Source organism: Drosophila rhopaloa, unplaced genomic scaffold (assembly GCF_018152115.1).
Source record: "Drosophila rhopaloa isolate 14029-0021.01 unplaced genomic scaffold, ASM1815211v1 contig_3, whole genome shotgun sequence".
Lineage (NCBI taxonomy): Eukaryota > Metazoa > Arthropoda > Insecta > Diptera > Drosophilidae > Drosophila > Drosophila rhopaloa.
Window position 1 is genome coordinate 17340793 of NW_025335123.1, and position 15433 is coordinate 17356225.

Genomic DNA, 15433 nt, shown 5'->3' on the forward strand with positions numbered 1-15433 from the left:
AAAAACTGACTGGCTTTTAATTTTTAATGATCTTAAGCTGGCTAGAAGTGGTCTCTAATTTATTAAACTCCACTTATAAAAGTTTCATTTTGTAGACACCTTTCAAGAGATTTTTAAATCCGTAGAGGCTTCTTTTATTTTATAGCTAAAGTATCTATTGTTTGGCTTGGCAAATTTCAGTACCTTAGTCTTCGGCTTGTATTTCCATATATTTTTGTTATGCTCAACTGCCTACAGGTAACAGAAATGCGGGAAAATGAAGTGGAAAACGTGGCAAGGGAAGTGGAAAGCTTCGGGAAAATATATATTCAAAAAAACGTAGAGAGAGACAATAAGTAGAACGAAAATAGCTTTGTCGGTTTATTAAGCATATTTCGGAGGAATTTTTAATGCAAAAATCCGACTTTTTTCTTTTCCGACCCTTTTGGCCTCGAGGTTTTGACAAAAAAGGAAAAGTTGACATTTTTCGGGCTTTTTCGTGGCCACTTTGTCTACATTTATTTTTTTGTTTCCAAACACACACACACACACTCACATCTATTTGCATTTTCCCTTTTTTTTCGGTTTCTCTTTTTGTTATATATTTATCGCATTTTGAAACAATTTTTGTATTTGGCCTTTTTGTGGAATATGTTGCAATTTCAGCATCATAAAAATGCAAATGGGTCGGCGTGTGAGTGTGTGCCAGTTTGCTTTAGTATCCGTACTGAAAGGCAGGAATATATAAAGCCGATTTAAATGGGAGGCTTTGGAAATTTGGCACTTTTTTTTTGTATCCATCTCCACCCCCTTAATACACATCAATATGTGTTTGTCCCAGTCTGAAACATAAAGCTTAGCTTATGTTTAAGTATGCCATGACATCGATGAATAGTTGAGGGCCTCGAAATGGGATGGTTGAAGTAGAAGGGTTGGCGGTTTATTTTCCTGTCTCCACTTAGAGATGGGGATTACAAAACACTGCCGATGCACAGACAGGTGCAAATGTTTGCCAGTCCATGGAAGTGCCTTGTAAGCCACACAAATCCTATTTGGAAATTGAATTGCATTTGCATATATCGATAGTTGTAGCAATTTGTAAGCCTGCCACTCTGTGTTTTTGTACCCTCTTAACCTCCTTTAATTTTGTAGCATAATCTATCATAGATTTTTGCATTGTTGCACTGATATTCTATAATTGTATGTTACGTGGTTACAATTGAATGTATAGCAAACGAGTCGTGACAATTTCAATGACAAGGGGCTTTACTAAATAATTAATTAATTAAGTATATATGTATTAGCATACATAGGGACATTGACAAAGCTTTATTTGTATATGCAAAACATTTTCGAGCATGTGCATTGACTGATTAAAGCGTGCCTTCAGAATATGACTCATACGCCATGTTGCACAAGCAAAGGGACTTGCATTTCATTTCGCAAGTGAATGTCAAAGTCATAACAGCTTCTATGGACGTCAATGCAAGTTGTCAAAACTATTTCTCTGGCTTTCTTCCTACGCTTTCTCCTGCCATTTCCAGTCGCCTTTGTTCACTAAGCACATAACGCATACGCCATGTTGAACGCGCAACCATCGCCTGCCGCAGATTACGTTTGTTTGTTATTTTATTGACAAAACATCATGGCCAGGGTAAATGTCAGTGACATATATTACGCATACGCCGCGAGAGCAAATGGTTAAGGGGGGGCACCAAGTCCAAAGAAACTAACAAGTCGCACCACCAACCCACACCACCATACACCCACACACCCATCCACCACCCATCCACCACCCACTGGAGTTTTTCAAGGTCAGCTGGGGCCAGATGTCAAGTGAACGAGAATTTTGGCTGCTAACTTTTGCATTTCGCCCAAAAACAATTTCAACAATTTTTGCTATTCCATTTAAATCGAGAGGGTGGTCTTTTGTTTTGAGTGGTGTGCGATCCTTTTGGGAGGCCAAAACTTGTTGTCGCATCAACAACAATAGCAACAACAATGGGCTGTGTCCCGCACATTGTTACGGTTGCGGACATTTTAATTAGACTTTAGTGGCTTTTGTGGTCGCCATTGTTGTCTTGCTGCCAACTATGCACTAAATAAATTTAAATGCCAAACACACTCAGACCCACACGCACACAAACGCCAGACAAGGGGCACACACACAGATACATAGGTACTCCAGCTCAACACACACGCACAAAAGGACGCAAAGGACACTAGCTTCGCGCTTCACTACAATAAATTTAATCGCAATATAGTGAAATGATTTTATTATTTTTGTCTTCTTACAAAGGAAATGGAAAATAATATTGCACAATAAAAGATAAAAGAAAGGTAATAATTGTAGGTCTAAAAAAACTCTAACTAACAACTCTAACTCTAAATACCAAAGAATATAAAATGAAATAGTATAATTACTTGTAGACAGGTAGTCAGTGGTCAAACTATTAACAAAACAATAATAATTAATAATAATTATTAGAGCAAAAGTTCGAGCAAATATAATCCAAACACAAAACCTTATTTAGCTAATCAGCATTTCAAAAATAAAACCAAATAAAAGAGTTGTTTAACTTGGTTATGCCATAATTTATTTATGCCAAAAACCATGTGCAAAACAAGTACAGAACGATAAAAGCAACCAGATACGTGCAAGCCATTATGTTTGGGATTATTCAACCATTTCTAATCTGAGGGCACCAGCAAAATTCCATGCGAAATGTTATCTAACACAGCGTTCGTTTATTTTGTTTGCTATTCATGCTATTTTTCGAATTGTTTAGTTCTTACCGGTCTTTAACGGTTTTTTCCCCTCTTTTAATAATCTCATTTTTGTGGCTGCACAAAATATCCTTTGACTACCCAAAAAAGTAGGCAATGTTTTATGGTTTTGGGGCTTTAAGGAAAATGGGGAAAATGCTCACAGGCGACCGACAACAAATTGCTTAGTTGAATGGACAAATAGATCGTTGGATAATTATGCAAAAAGTTGTGAGCAAAAGGGCAAAGGTGCAAAAGAGAGGCGGTGCAAAAATCAACAGGCCATAATGGGTTAATTAAGGCAGGGCAATAGAAAATGGGCGAAGGTGGGATAATTTGAAACCCCGCCGTGTTGCACTCCATGAAACTGAATCATCTGTCCGCTGATTCGCCTGGTCCGCTCGTCTGTCTATTAATTAGCCCAAAGTGGATAGAGGAAATGGTGAGGGTGAGGGGGTGTGGGAAAACGGAAAATGGAAAACGGCAGAGCAGGGTTAAGCATAGCGGTCTGTGGGCCTGCTAAAATATGCAACATGCTCATTACAAGCATAATAATTAAACTCCGGAGTGCCACAAAATTCAAATATGCACTGACAGAAGTGGGGATCGAGAAGGGGTACAAATTGTGGATTGTTAAAGGGTGGAGGGGGGATTTCGGGGGTCAGTTTGTTTGCGCGATTTTGTATGACATTCATTCACGTACATGCACTATATATGTGCGTGAGTGTTTGGCATGGATTTGCGTTGTTTGCCTCGGAAGCTATGAAGAAAAACAAGCGTTCCACAAGCAAACTCAGTGCTGAACGTACCCCACTCATCCCCCCTCCCCCCGTGGTATCTCCCTTTGCCACCCCTCCCCCCTTCCCTTCCCTTGGCTACCCCCTTTGGGTCTGCGTGCAAATTAATGCGACATTTATTCATTATGCCATGAAACAGTCATAGAAGCAGCGAGAGAGAGGCGAGAGGGGCGGACTGGTTCGGTGGGCAGAGGGGTGCAAGGATAACCAGGGGAGGGGGTGCCATGGTGGGGACTGGAAGGACAAATGAAGCAGCCAACCACTCGACAGCCGGGCAACAAAGGCGATGACACACCAAAGCACAGTGGAGTCGAGTGGAACACAAATAATGAACGCATTGGTTTCCTCTTTGGTTTTTAAAATAAATTCAATTACATTTGCTCATCATACGTTCTAAAATTATTGGCGAATTTCGGCAATCAGATTTTATATATATTTTATTTTTTTTAATATTATTTATTTGTAAACATAGAACCCGTACAATCTTTAAGTACCTTAACAATGTAGAGAATATATATTTAAGTGATTAAAGCTACCTCTTGAAAATTTATTTCTCCTTTTTGTCTCCTTTCAAAGTGTAAAATTATTTTCTAAGAATTCGAAAGCTAAATTGTTTTTTTTATTTTGTTGCTATTATCAAACAATTTTTAAATTTTTCTGTACCATTGCCACAGAAATCTTCAGGGGTTTTAAATTACTTTAAAAACTCTCTGCAAATATGAAACTTTTACATTCACTTAAGCAATCTGGTCAAAATAAAGGCCTTACATTTTAAGAACCAACAATAATTCTCGCAATCAAAATCAGTTCGAATCGAGCCCACTGTGCAATGACGATAACCTCAATGCGGCGCCCACTTGAGCGCCTCTGCGCCCCTGCAAACTCCGTGGTCCGTGGTCCCCATCCGTGGTCCCCATGCCCCCAATCTTCGCGCCCCGTCTCGCTCTGTCTCTGTCTCCGTCTCTGCCGCTCTGTCCCCCTCACTCCCATTCCACAAAGTGTCGCCGCAGAGCGTCGAGGGACATAAAAAGCATTTGCGTGATTTTATTTCGCATTTTTTTCCTGCCTCTCCACTTGCTTCGGCTCAACTTTGCTTTTACCGGCGGCGCTTCTTTCACTGTTTTCAGCTTTCTGTTTTCTGCAGCCGGAGTGTAGGCTCGTCTCCGGAGATTGGCTGTGTGTGTTTGCCGAGCTTGTGTTAATTTAATCACAGTAAAAAGAATTTAATTAGTCGCGCACACAACAACAACAACAAGAGCGGCAATGCGCAACAATGGCAATAATAAAGGGCGTGCTGAATAAAATTTCCATAATTCGAGAGGCCTAGAAATGGAAACATCTGGCCTAGTCAAATTATTAACTTGACTTAAATCCTTCGCCAGGTGTGGACAATGGCCAAAAAAAAAAAATAAAGCATGAAAGCAAAGGAAGTAAGGCGAAAAAATGAAGATGCAGTGCTTCCTGAGGAGATGCAGTCCTTAATACACAGCGAAAATATTGTACAAAAACGAGTTAAGCTAAATATATAATATAAATATAAATTATAAAAAAAAAACTATTGTATCCGTAGACAAAATTGACCTAAGTGTGTAAAATCCCTCATCATTATTTATAAAAAAATGAATACCAAATATTTTGAACTTCAAGAGCCAAACAATTTGATAAATCAAAGCAATAGTGAAATGTAAATCCAAATGCAATGATTTCTGGTTATGTTTCTGTCTGTGTGTCTGCCGAAAAAAGGAAATTTCACTGGCAATTTGCGCTGACTTTTTTCGCCCGTTTGGCACCATGCACACACAACATAATGCCATTTTTATTTTAATCCTGCTTATGTGTGCCTCTAAAGCCCTGCCACCCCCTCATCCCCCATCACCACTCCCCACGTCCTTTCTTGAGTTTCCCCAAATGGCAATTCAGTCAATGACATGGCATAAAAGATCCACCGCACGAGAGGGTCACGAGAAAAAAAATGAAAAAGAATTCTTGTCTATTCAACTATGAGTAAAAACCTATTTCGCCCAGGTCATGCATGCGGATACACACAGATATATCTACATATATCTGCATATATATATCCCAAAGTGGAAGTCAATTCAAGCAGCTTACTTTTATTTAAGTAAAAGCCAAAAGAACACATATTCAGTCCTATATGTATATATATTTATATGTACATATAGCCTTTTTTTGTTCGAAATATACTTGAGATGCTATGGCTGCTGACCTTTTCTATGTTATTTTATTGTGGGGATTGTGGCGTTTTTTTCTGACTATCCACCTGAACGACGCCCACGGGCACATGTCTGTCTCTCTTACTCATCTTGCCTCTCGCTTGCTCCTTGCAGATTTCAATTTGCAAGAAGAGGCCTCCATTCCGGAGGACATATTTGACCAGCACGACGGCGACATCGGGGATGAGGACGCCGCCACTCCGCACCTGCAATATGCCCCATCTGCTGCAGCTTCCACCGCCGAGGATGAAGACGCCGGCGACGAGGATGTGGGGCTGATTCAGGAGGAGGGCGAGGACGAGGATGCATCCGAGGCGGCTGATATCGTGAGTACACACATGACTATGCACTTGCAGAAATATGCACCCTCTTATTCTATCGACATGACCCCATTCAAACAAAATATTTTTAAAATAATAATCTATTTCCTCATAGTTTTGGATCACTTAATAAATAACAGATTTTTTATAGCTTGTCTAAACATATGTATTATATTAACCTTCATCATTAAGTTTATGTTAGTATTTAAATAATATACTTTTGACCTCGATATTTAGACTTACAATATGCACATATTTTTAGTTATTACATTTTTAAAGACCTCAGTTGCATAAAATGATGGAAAATAAATATCCAAATGCTGTCACAGATTTTTCTCCCCTGCCATGACGTTTTTCTAGCACATAGCCACACACAGATGCTTTATGGAGTGCCCGAACCTACAGTCAAGTCCATTCCGAATGAGGTCAGTTCTATTGAATCAAGTGGGGGTGTCCATTGAAATGTCGCACAATGCGAGCGGCCAAGTCAAATTACTTTTTCCAGTTGAGGCAGGTGAGGAGGCCAAGCCTAGCAATAAAATTCACTTGAGCAAAAAATGAGACCAAAGTCGAGTAGAGCAAGAGCCAAGCGTTTGAAAGCGTTTTTGAAACCAAAATTTAGCCATCAAGAATATTTTCCATACAAAAGGAGAACAAAAGAAGACCCTGATAAAAACCTATAAAGCTCACAATAAAGTAAGGAACTAACAGAAATATATTAAAAACGGAAGTACACGATTAAACTAAAAATCGATAGAAACTATAAGGCAGCACATAACTAACCCATGACTGATTCATTAAAAATAATAATAGGAGCCTTAAAATAGCTTGTTCATGTAATCAAGACTAACTACTAGACTTGAAATTCCCGGAACGTGGTCTGTAATGAATCGGAAAAATCCTTTATTACTTTAAAATTCACTCACTCTATCGATACCAACGTGGCATTGACAATGTCTTGGAACTGCAATTCCCCGAAATTCCTGGCTCTCCACTCCTTTAATCACCGATTTGCAGATACTTGAGTTGAGTGGGGAAAGCAGCTGAGGGCTCGAAATGAAACTTTCATTTCATTGTCTAACTGCACATGTGCACACTCTTATCCGCAGGACCTCCTTCTCGAAAAAAAAACCCCTTAAATCCTAAGGAGAGGTTCAAGGAAAAGATTTTTTGTTTTAAGTTTTTTTTTTGAGTGAAAGGCATCTATTCTATTCTTGTGCACTGATAAATTTTATAGTAACACCATTTTTTAACTGCTTTGCAATACTTGAACTCAATTATGTAATGACGACAACTTTAAATTTATTAAGCATGCTTAAGTAAGAATTTTTTATTACCAAATAAATTTCTCAGAAATAAACTTTAACTTTCTTGCTAAAATACACATTCAACTGATTTTCCGCTCTGTGCATTGCAACTACTTGCAGATACTTGAATCTCAAAGGCCCACTTCAAGGAATTTCAGTGTTTACCTGGACGCTAAGAAATACCAAAATAACAACAAGAAGCGGTCCAAGGAGAACAAAAAGAACAATATAAGCCACTACAACTACAAATTGAAAAACAATAAAGGGAACCAGCAGCTACCAAAGCGAGTTGGCAATGAGGAAGCTGAAGCAGCCGGAAAATCAGAAATGGAGATGGCTGTGGATGTGGATGTGGGTGGCGGAACCAAATTCACTTCCGTTGAGGAGGACAACGCGAACTTTGGCAGGCAAAGTTTTGCGTATAAAAAATTGAAGAACATGCACGAACAGCAAAGTCAACAGGAGCAGCAAAAAGGAGCCAACAGGAAACGGGGCGATGATGGCGATGAGGATTTACTAGAGACATACCCGTCACAGCTGTTCGATGCTATTGAAATATTAAATGAACGAAAATTTAATAAGCCATCGCTCCAATCAACGGAGAAGACTCAGCCGAAGAAAGTGGATGAGGCCATTGGCGATATCGAGGACAATTTGGATAATGATGAAGTATTGCCCAGCGATGAAGATGAGGTGGATGGCGATGGCGATGGCGACGAAGAGGACATTAAGTCGCCCATTGACAATGATGAATTGGCCAAAAAATACCCAGTAGCCACATCAGCAAGCACCAAGGCCCCAACCACCTTGGCCACATCAACAACCACCATCGGCAGCAGCAGCAGCACCACCACAACGACAACAACATCGACAACACCAAGAACACCGCCAACAATTGGCCGCAAACTCAAGAGGAATTTCTTTGGCCAACCCCAGCCAGAAACCAGATACTATGGCAGCTATGACATCGGACGGATTCGGGCACAGGAGGAGGACACCACCGATGAGCAGGACGTGGGCGAGTTGCACTACTACGACACCAGCAGCAGTCCCAGAAAGTTGGTCAGCTTCGATCCGGAAAAGTCCGAGGAGAGTTACTTGAGCAGCTACTATGCTGACAAATTGAATGCAACCGAAAGGAAACAGCAGCAGCAGCTGCAACAGCAACATGTTGTTGCACAACAGCAACATGCAACACGTTACGTGGACGACGACTATGCCGAACAGCAGCCGCCGCCGGAAAATTCCATGGCGGAAAATCCCTGGGAGAAATCCGGCGATGAAAGGCCAGAGGAGGAGGAGCAAAAGGAATCTGATTTGGAATCTGCATTGCAGCGATATCACGAGGGTAAGTCGTTCGCACGTAAAACTGTGAAATAAGCAACTAAAAACAAAAATAAAGAGAACATTGAAATACAAACTGAATGCCGCATTGAAAGGCACAGTGTGAAGGAAAGGAGATTTATGGATATAGAAAAATATTGCATAATACTGAAAGAATATATATTTCTAAAACCAATTTCAGTAATTAAGATATTTATTAAAATAACAAGAGAAAGTTGTATAAGTTAAATCACTGGTCTTAACTCTTAAAGGTTATTTTAAATCTACGACATGGGAAATCCACTGTACTTAATGATAAACTAAAATTGTAAATTATTTGTCATGGCTTTGCAGTCAAACATTGGAAACTATCCCCTTTGTCGCATTCCATTTTCCTTTGATGAGTGAGCTCCGCAAAATGCCTAAATCAATGGGAATTTTCGGCCCCCCAAAACATCTTCTTTTGACCCACTGTTCTGAAATTCCGCTCTGAGTTTGGTTTTGCCTGGCAGTTTTCGGTTTTCGGAAGGGGACCCCACAAAACTGGACCCCAGTTAGAGATCCCATCAAAGTCAGCTATGTGGCTGTGTGTGCGGTTGTGTGTGTGTGTATGTGTGTGTGCCTACCGTAAATTGAAAATATGTAAAGGAAATCCCCAAAGCATTCTGCAGACGAAGTCCCTCAGACAGAGAGACAGATGATGGCAGGAAAATCGCTTTAATGCACATGTGCGAAATGCTCGAGCACTCTGCTTAAAGACCAAAAAAAAAACGCTAAAAGTTTGCCTGCCCCTAATTAGTTTAGTCAAAAAAAAAAAAAAAATATATGCAAATTTCTTTAAAATTTTTCTGCAAGTCAAGAAATCAAACGGAAAAAGTTTAGCTTTCCCTCGGGAGACGTGAAAACCTCCCCACTGCCCTCCGCAATTTCCTGGCATTAAACAATAAAGCTCACAAAATAGCAAATATCGTGTGTATATATATATATATATATATAGCAGCCAGCGGAAGCAACAAAATCTGTCCAGAGGATTGGCCAAGAAATGAAGTTTTCCGGGGGCGGTGGTGATGGAAGACGTGCCCTGACTAGAAGAGGAAAATGCCCGGGTTGCTTCGAGAGTTCCACCATAAATTCGTTGGTTATTTCTTAGGAGTTCTGGCACCTCCCTCGCTGGCACAAATCAAGTTGAAATGAATTTGTGTGTGGTGGTTCGAGGGGCGGGGGGTTTGGGGGGTTGGGGAACGGCGGTTTTGGGGATTTTGTGTGGTTTGTAAGGATTTCAGGACCAACATTGAGCTGGGTCAAAAAATAAAGAAGGGCAAGATTAGCGGCGAGAGTCGTACATACCCTACAATATTATATTTATGCTTAAGGCACAACGGAACTTTATAACCTAGGAAGATAGGGAATTAAATCAAAAAAGTCTGGGCTAAGAAGTTAATTTTTTTGCAAAGCCAGGGTCACTAAAAACCATCTGTAGCTAAATATAAATGAACTAAGTACAGCTGTAAAATAGAATAAAATAATTGATCATGTTATAAAAGTAAAAAAAATAAATATAATAATATTGACAAGAAATGGTCTTTTTGAGGATGTTAAAAACATCAGAACAAATCATATCAGCACTTAACTGTTGGGTACTTTAAAGTAAAGAAAAATAAATTGTTTATATTTGTCAAACTTGATGCGTGTTTAATATACCCCATTGGCTTTTTTGCAGGGCATTGGACAAGAGAAGCTCTTGTTGTCCGTTGGCCTAATAGAAATCTATTACTTCCGAGCCTTAAAAAGCGTGCCGAGACTAACAAAGATATTCTTCTGTCCTCTTTTCGCCCCATAGCTAGCATGGCCACGCCCACCGTCACCACAGCCGCCCCCTCGTCGGCCTTCGAGCGTTTTAAGGCGCTGCGGCGGAGTCGCCAGCGGACGGGTCACAGGAGTCACAAGAAGCGGTACAAGGACTATCTGAAGCGGCAGCATCCGCAGAAGGAGGCGACATCGCCTCCGGAAATAAATCCACCTGCGACCATTTCCACCAGGCACCTGGAAAAGTTGCAAAAGGAACGGGAACGATCCACGCACTCGGCACCGATCTTTGCCCTGGGATTGCGACCCCAGCGACCTTTGGTGGCCACCGGGAAACCATTCTACGAGGGACAGGTCAACTACTACGACAACCAGCAGCAGTTGGATGTGGATCTCAAGCATCACACGGAAATGGAGCGCTTGATCGCCCACGACAATGGCAATTGGTATCGCCGCATCAGTCCAGTGTTGAGAAACGGCGTTAAGAGTGATCCGCCGGCGAAGGACCACCATGGACATCATCACCACCACAGTGGTCATCTGGGCAACCACCATCATCACCACCATCACAGTCACGGTCATCACAGCGGCGGACATACCACCCACCACCATCATAGCCACCAGAAGTCGAGTCACCTGCGACCACGTCCCAGTAATCCCTACCAGCGGAAGGTTCCGTCGGGAGTTGGTGCGCCCAGTGCACCACCACCGCCACCACCGCCGACTCCACCGCTGCCGCCACCGAAGCCCCAACTGGGACATCAGATTACGGAACTGGAACATCTGGAGCGGTACTACGCCAAGTGGCCACATCTAGCCAGGGTGCAGTTCCAGGTCTACGACGAGCACTACCGCGAATCGCATCCCGAGCTGTACAGCGACTACGAGGATGACTACGAGAGTGCCGCCGAACTGGAGGAGGCCCAGCAGGAGCGGGGTGAGGAGGCCAACCTGCCGCCCTACATCAAGAAGTACAACAGGCGGAACAAGCAGCTGCTCAATCTCCTCGAGGGCACCCTGCCCACGCCGACCAACAATCCGGGCAACTCTCCATCGGGCAGCACCGAAGCCGTGCGCCTGGATGATGAGTATCTGAAGGAGAAGAGGCGTCGCTACCACCAACATCAGCGATTCGAGGATTTGTTTGCCCAGCAAAGGAGTCGCTTGAGCACCACCCAATCCACACCGAAACTGGAGGTCACCGTGTCCAAGGAGGAGAGCTCGAAGGATGTGGGTTTTAAGGTGGATCCAGTGACTTCAACAGCTGCGCCCAGCAATCAGTTGCCCGAGGAAGATGCTCCCGCTGTTTCTGGCGAGGAACCGGCAGATCCTGCACCCGATGCCCTGGACTTTTGGCAGCGGGAAATGGCCAGCAAGGCGGGTAGGGTGGGAAATGCAGCGGGAAATCAGCCAGCCACAACAACCACGCCCAAGCCGGCGCTGTTCAAGCTACCCTCGTATCCCGCCATAGCCGGGAGTTTCCTGGGCACACCGCGCAGTCGCAGCCGGAGTGCCCAGTTTGTGGCCAATGTGGCGGGCAGGGGTCAAAGTCAGGGCAGTTGGCCACGTTTGGAGACGGGTAATTCCACGGAGAAGCCAGCTGGCGGGGGAACCACCGACGGAGGAGGTGCAGGGGGCGGTGGCGGTGGCCGGGGAGATCCCTCCCCCCTGAACTCCTTTGTCTACCATCGCGTGGTCGACGGCATTGGCCCGGGCGGAGCAAGTGGCTCGGCCATTTCCGGGTTCGTCGGCAGCAGTAGAGGCAAACAGTCGCGACTGCCGTTCGTGGCCATCACGGATCGACGGCTGGAGAAATCGCTGGCGGAGCGACACAAAGACTTTGAGCAGAATCACTTTCCGATGCCTTAAGCCGCGAATTTTGTGCAGCAGTGGAAAAGCTGGAAAAGCTAAAGAGAGAGAGAGAGAGAGAGAGAGGAAAAATAAAGGAAAAATTAACGATGAGTTGGTAGCTGTGGGTGGAAGGGGAATTATCGGGAATACCAGATAATACAAAAAATAAGAACCCTTAAACAATGACTCAATTTGAAAAGTTTATTGAGGAAATGTATATCAGCAAACAAACAGCTGTATTTAAAATTTATAAAGTACACATTTGTCTGCTTTTAAAAATTGAAAGTTAGTAAGATATTTTTAACGTTTTTGGGAAGATAATTCTATTTAGTGAGTGAAAAACCCTTTTATAAAGTCGAGTTACACATACACCATTTTATTTTGTTTGAATTCAAAACACCAACTTCAATTTGTTTACCCTTAAAAATTTCCGAATTTGTATTCATGCAGTTTTAAAAAAGTATTTTCTTCTTTTTAATACGAATATTTCGAAACTTAAGAAGCTTGTTTAAAAATTAAGTTGACAACTTCAGACTGATATTATAAAAATGTTGTATAATTTTTTTTAAATTTAGAGTATAATGTGTTTAAAAATATTATTTAAATGCATGCTGAAACTTTTATGGGAAATCCAAAACCGTTTTTAACCGTTTCAACCACAATAAACCGATGCGATAAACGGGTTCTTGCCCTTACTTAATAAATACGATTGTGTTATACCGATTCCCTTTTCCAGACATGTTACCAACTCAAAATCTAAACATAATTCTAGTACTATATTATAGTCGCCGCTTTCGGATGTATTATTTTTGGTGTTTTATGTTTTACAAGGAACGAAAGAAGCGAATCAATGGATATAGAGATAATTGTCGAAAACGTTTTTTTTTGGTGTGATGAATATATAAAAAACATTAAACGGTAAACGTTAGAAAAAGTAAACATTAAAATAAAGTGAAAATACAAAAAAAAAATGAAATGTAAAATTAAAATTAAGCGAAAAACTTTTTTTGTGTATAAATAGCGAAAAACACCTGTAGACACACACATATATACAAAACACACATACAGACACTCAAAGAGCTGTTAGAAATCAAAAAGTGATAGCCTAAAAAATATTCGAATAATTTATTCCTTAGTTTCGATTGGTGTTTTATGTTTTAGAAAGCATTGCTTTTGGGTGTAAAGTAGCTGAAAATTAGAGGAAATTGTTAGAAAAAGCGCCTCTCCACACACAGATATTTACACACTGAATGCTTTCCTTTCGCCCCTTGCACGCAAAATCCATCGAAATAGGTTTCAAAATTAAACGAAAAACAATGAAAACACAATAAAGGTAAAACGAAATTAAGCAGAAGACGACGGACAATGTTGCACAAAACTTTAAAAGTATTCAATTAGCCAGAACAAAACAAGCAATAAGTTTTAGTGGTCAATAGAAAAGCAGACGAACAGAAAACAAAGTGTAAAACAACATATCAAGGCAGAGGAAAAACAATTATATATTTAAAAAAAAAAAACTTTGCTTCGGGCCGACAATTGAAGAAAATGGAAATAAGGGGAAATTTAAACTGTTAGTTTACAAACTTTTTCATAATTTGTTTGCTATTTTTTTAACCAAACTAATGACTATCATATTAAATACAAAAAAAAACCTAAGTATTAATTTTTTTTGCCATTTTAATTCTTGTTAAAGTATGCAACGTAAATTGAAATACAAATTTTCACAAGATAGTTAACAAGATATGATTTAGTAAGAATAAATTTGGAGAAATAACTGAAAAATTCTAATGAATACTTTTATTATTTTTATGTTTTATAATATTTTTACAGTCTTCCCCAAGCTAAATTTTTATCTGTGGAAAGGATGAAGCAAATATAACATAAATACACCCACACACAGTCGATTCAGAAATAACGAACGGGCTACAACAAAAAAGAAAATAAAAGTGCAAAAGGAAAATGATGAAAAACTCTGACAAATTTCCCCCCAAAAATAAGTCGAGAACTTAAGAAATGAAAAATACTTTGTGTAGGAATATAAAAGAAAACAGCAAAGGATAAAATGCATTCCCAAAAAGCTTTAGCCGAATTACAAGTTTATACACACGCACACCCACACAAAGTATGTGAGCGAAATTAAAAAAAAATTTCATAAGCAAGGCGAATGATAAAGGAGAGGGCAAAGGAGAGTCGTGGAGAAAGGGGGGAGAATGCAATGCGGTGTAATTAACATATCAAAAGCGAAACGTGCTGAAGAAAAAATGGCAAAAGCGCCAAGCAATTAAAACTAAGCGCAGTGGCAAATATTTCTCAAACTGGATTCATAAAAAGTAATTTCATTTCATACAGAGCTTCCTTGTGGCTCAACTTTAAACTTTAATTTTTCAAATACTTTAAGTTGAAGGGAAAGCGCAAAACCCGATTTTAAATTTACCGGATTTGCAGAAATGTTCGCCGTTTGTTTGTTGTACAATTTAATTGGAATTTGTGTTGAAATGAGAACAGGAAAAATTGAGGCACAGCGGGTAAATGAACAGTATAATGGAAAATCCTTCAAAGGTATCAGCGTATCAAAAATACCAAAGAAAAAAATGCAAAAAAAAAAAAGAAATGGCAACACAAAACCACACCAACATATACATGTATACACTTCTCATTATGTGGTAACATTTTAATGGAATGAAATTCAATAAAGCAACAATTTATTATTTACGCATAATCATGGGCTCGTTTCTTGTTCTTGGCATGGGGAACTTGCATGCCGCCATTGGCAGCCATTTAAATGCAAATGAAATATTCAGCAATTAACGCGCTTTTCCCTTGGAATGGCGGTCATGTGTGTGGAAAACCTCCCTAGGGCCATTTTACCTTGAACCTATTTGTGGAACAACAATGAGAACGATCAAGTGTTCGTAGCGCATTTGAATGCTCAATTAAAGAAATTTCTGACAACTCAAGGGGTTTATTTACCAGATGGTAGTTCGTTTAATTATATATTTATACTTTCCCATACCACATTACTAACTTCAACTTAACATTATATTAAAAATTGA

At 40.5% G+C, this 15433-nt stretch overlaps 1 protein-coding gene across 1 annotated transcript in view; it reads left to right on the forward strand.

The window, feature by feature from the left end:
- Positions 1-15099, forward strand: part of LOC108045270 — a 44396-nt gene extending 29297 nt beyond the window's left edge. Inside the window, exons 2-4 of the mRNA XM_017124544.2 lie at positions 5888-6099; positions 7521-8748; positions 10564-15099. Of these exons, the coding sequence (XP_016980033.1) occupies positions 5888-6099; positions 7521-8748; positions 10564-12398 (3275 nt within the window). The 3' untranslated portion in view covers positions 12399-15099. The remainder of the gene's footprint in view (positions 1-5887; positions 6100-7520; positions 8749-10563) is intronic.
- Positions 15100-15433: the final 334 nt, after the last annotated feature.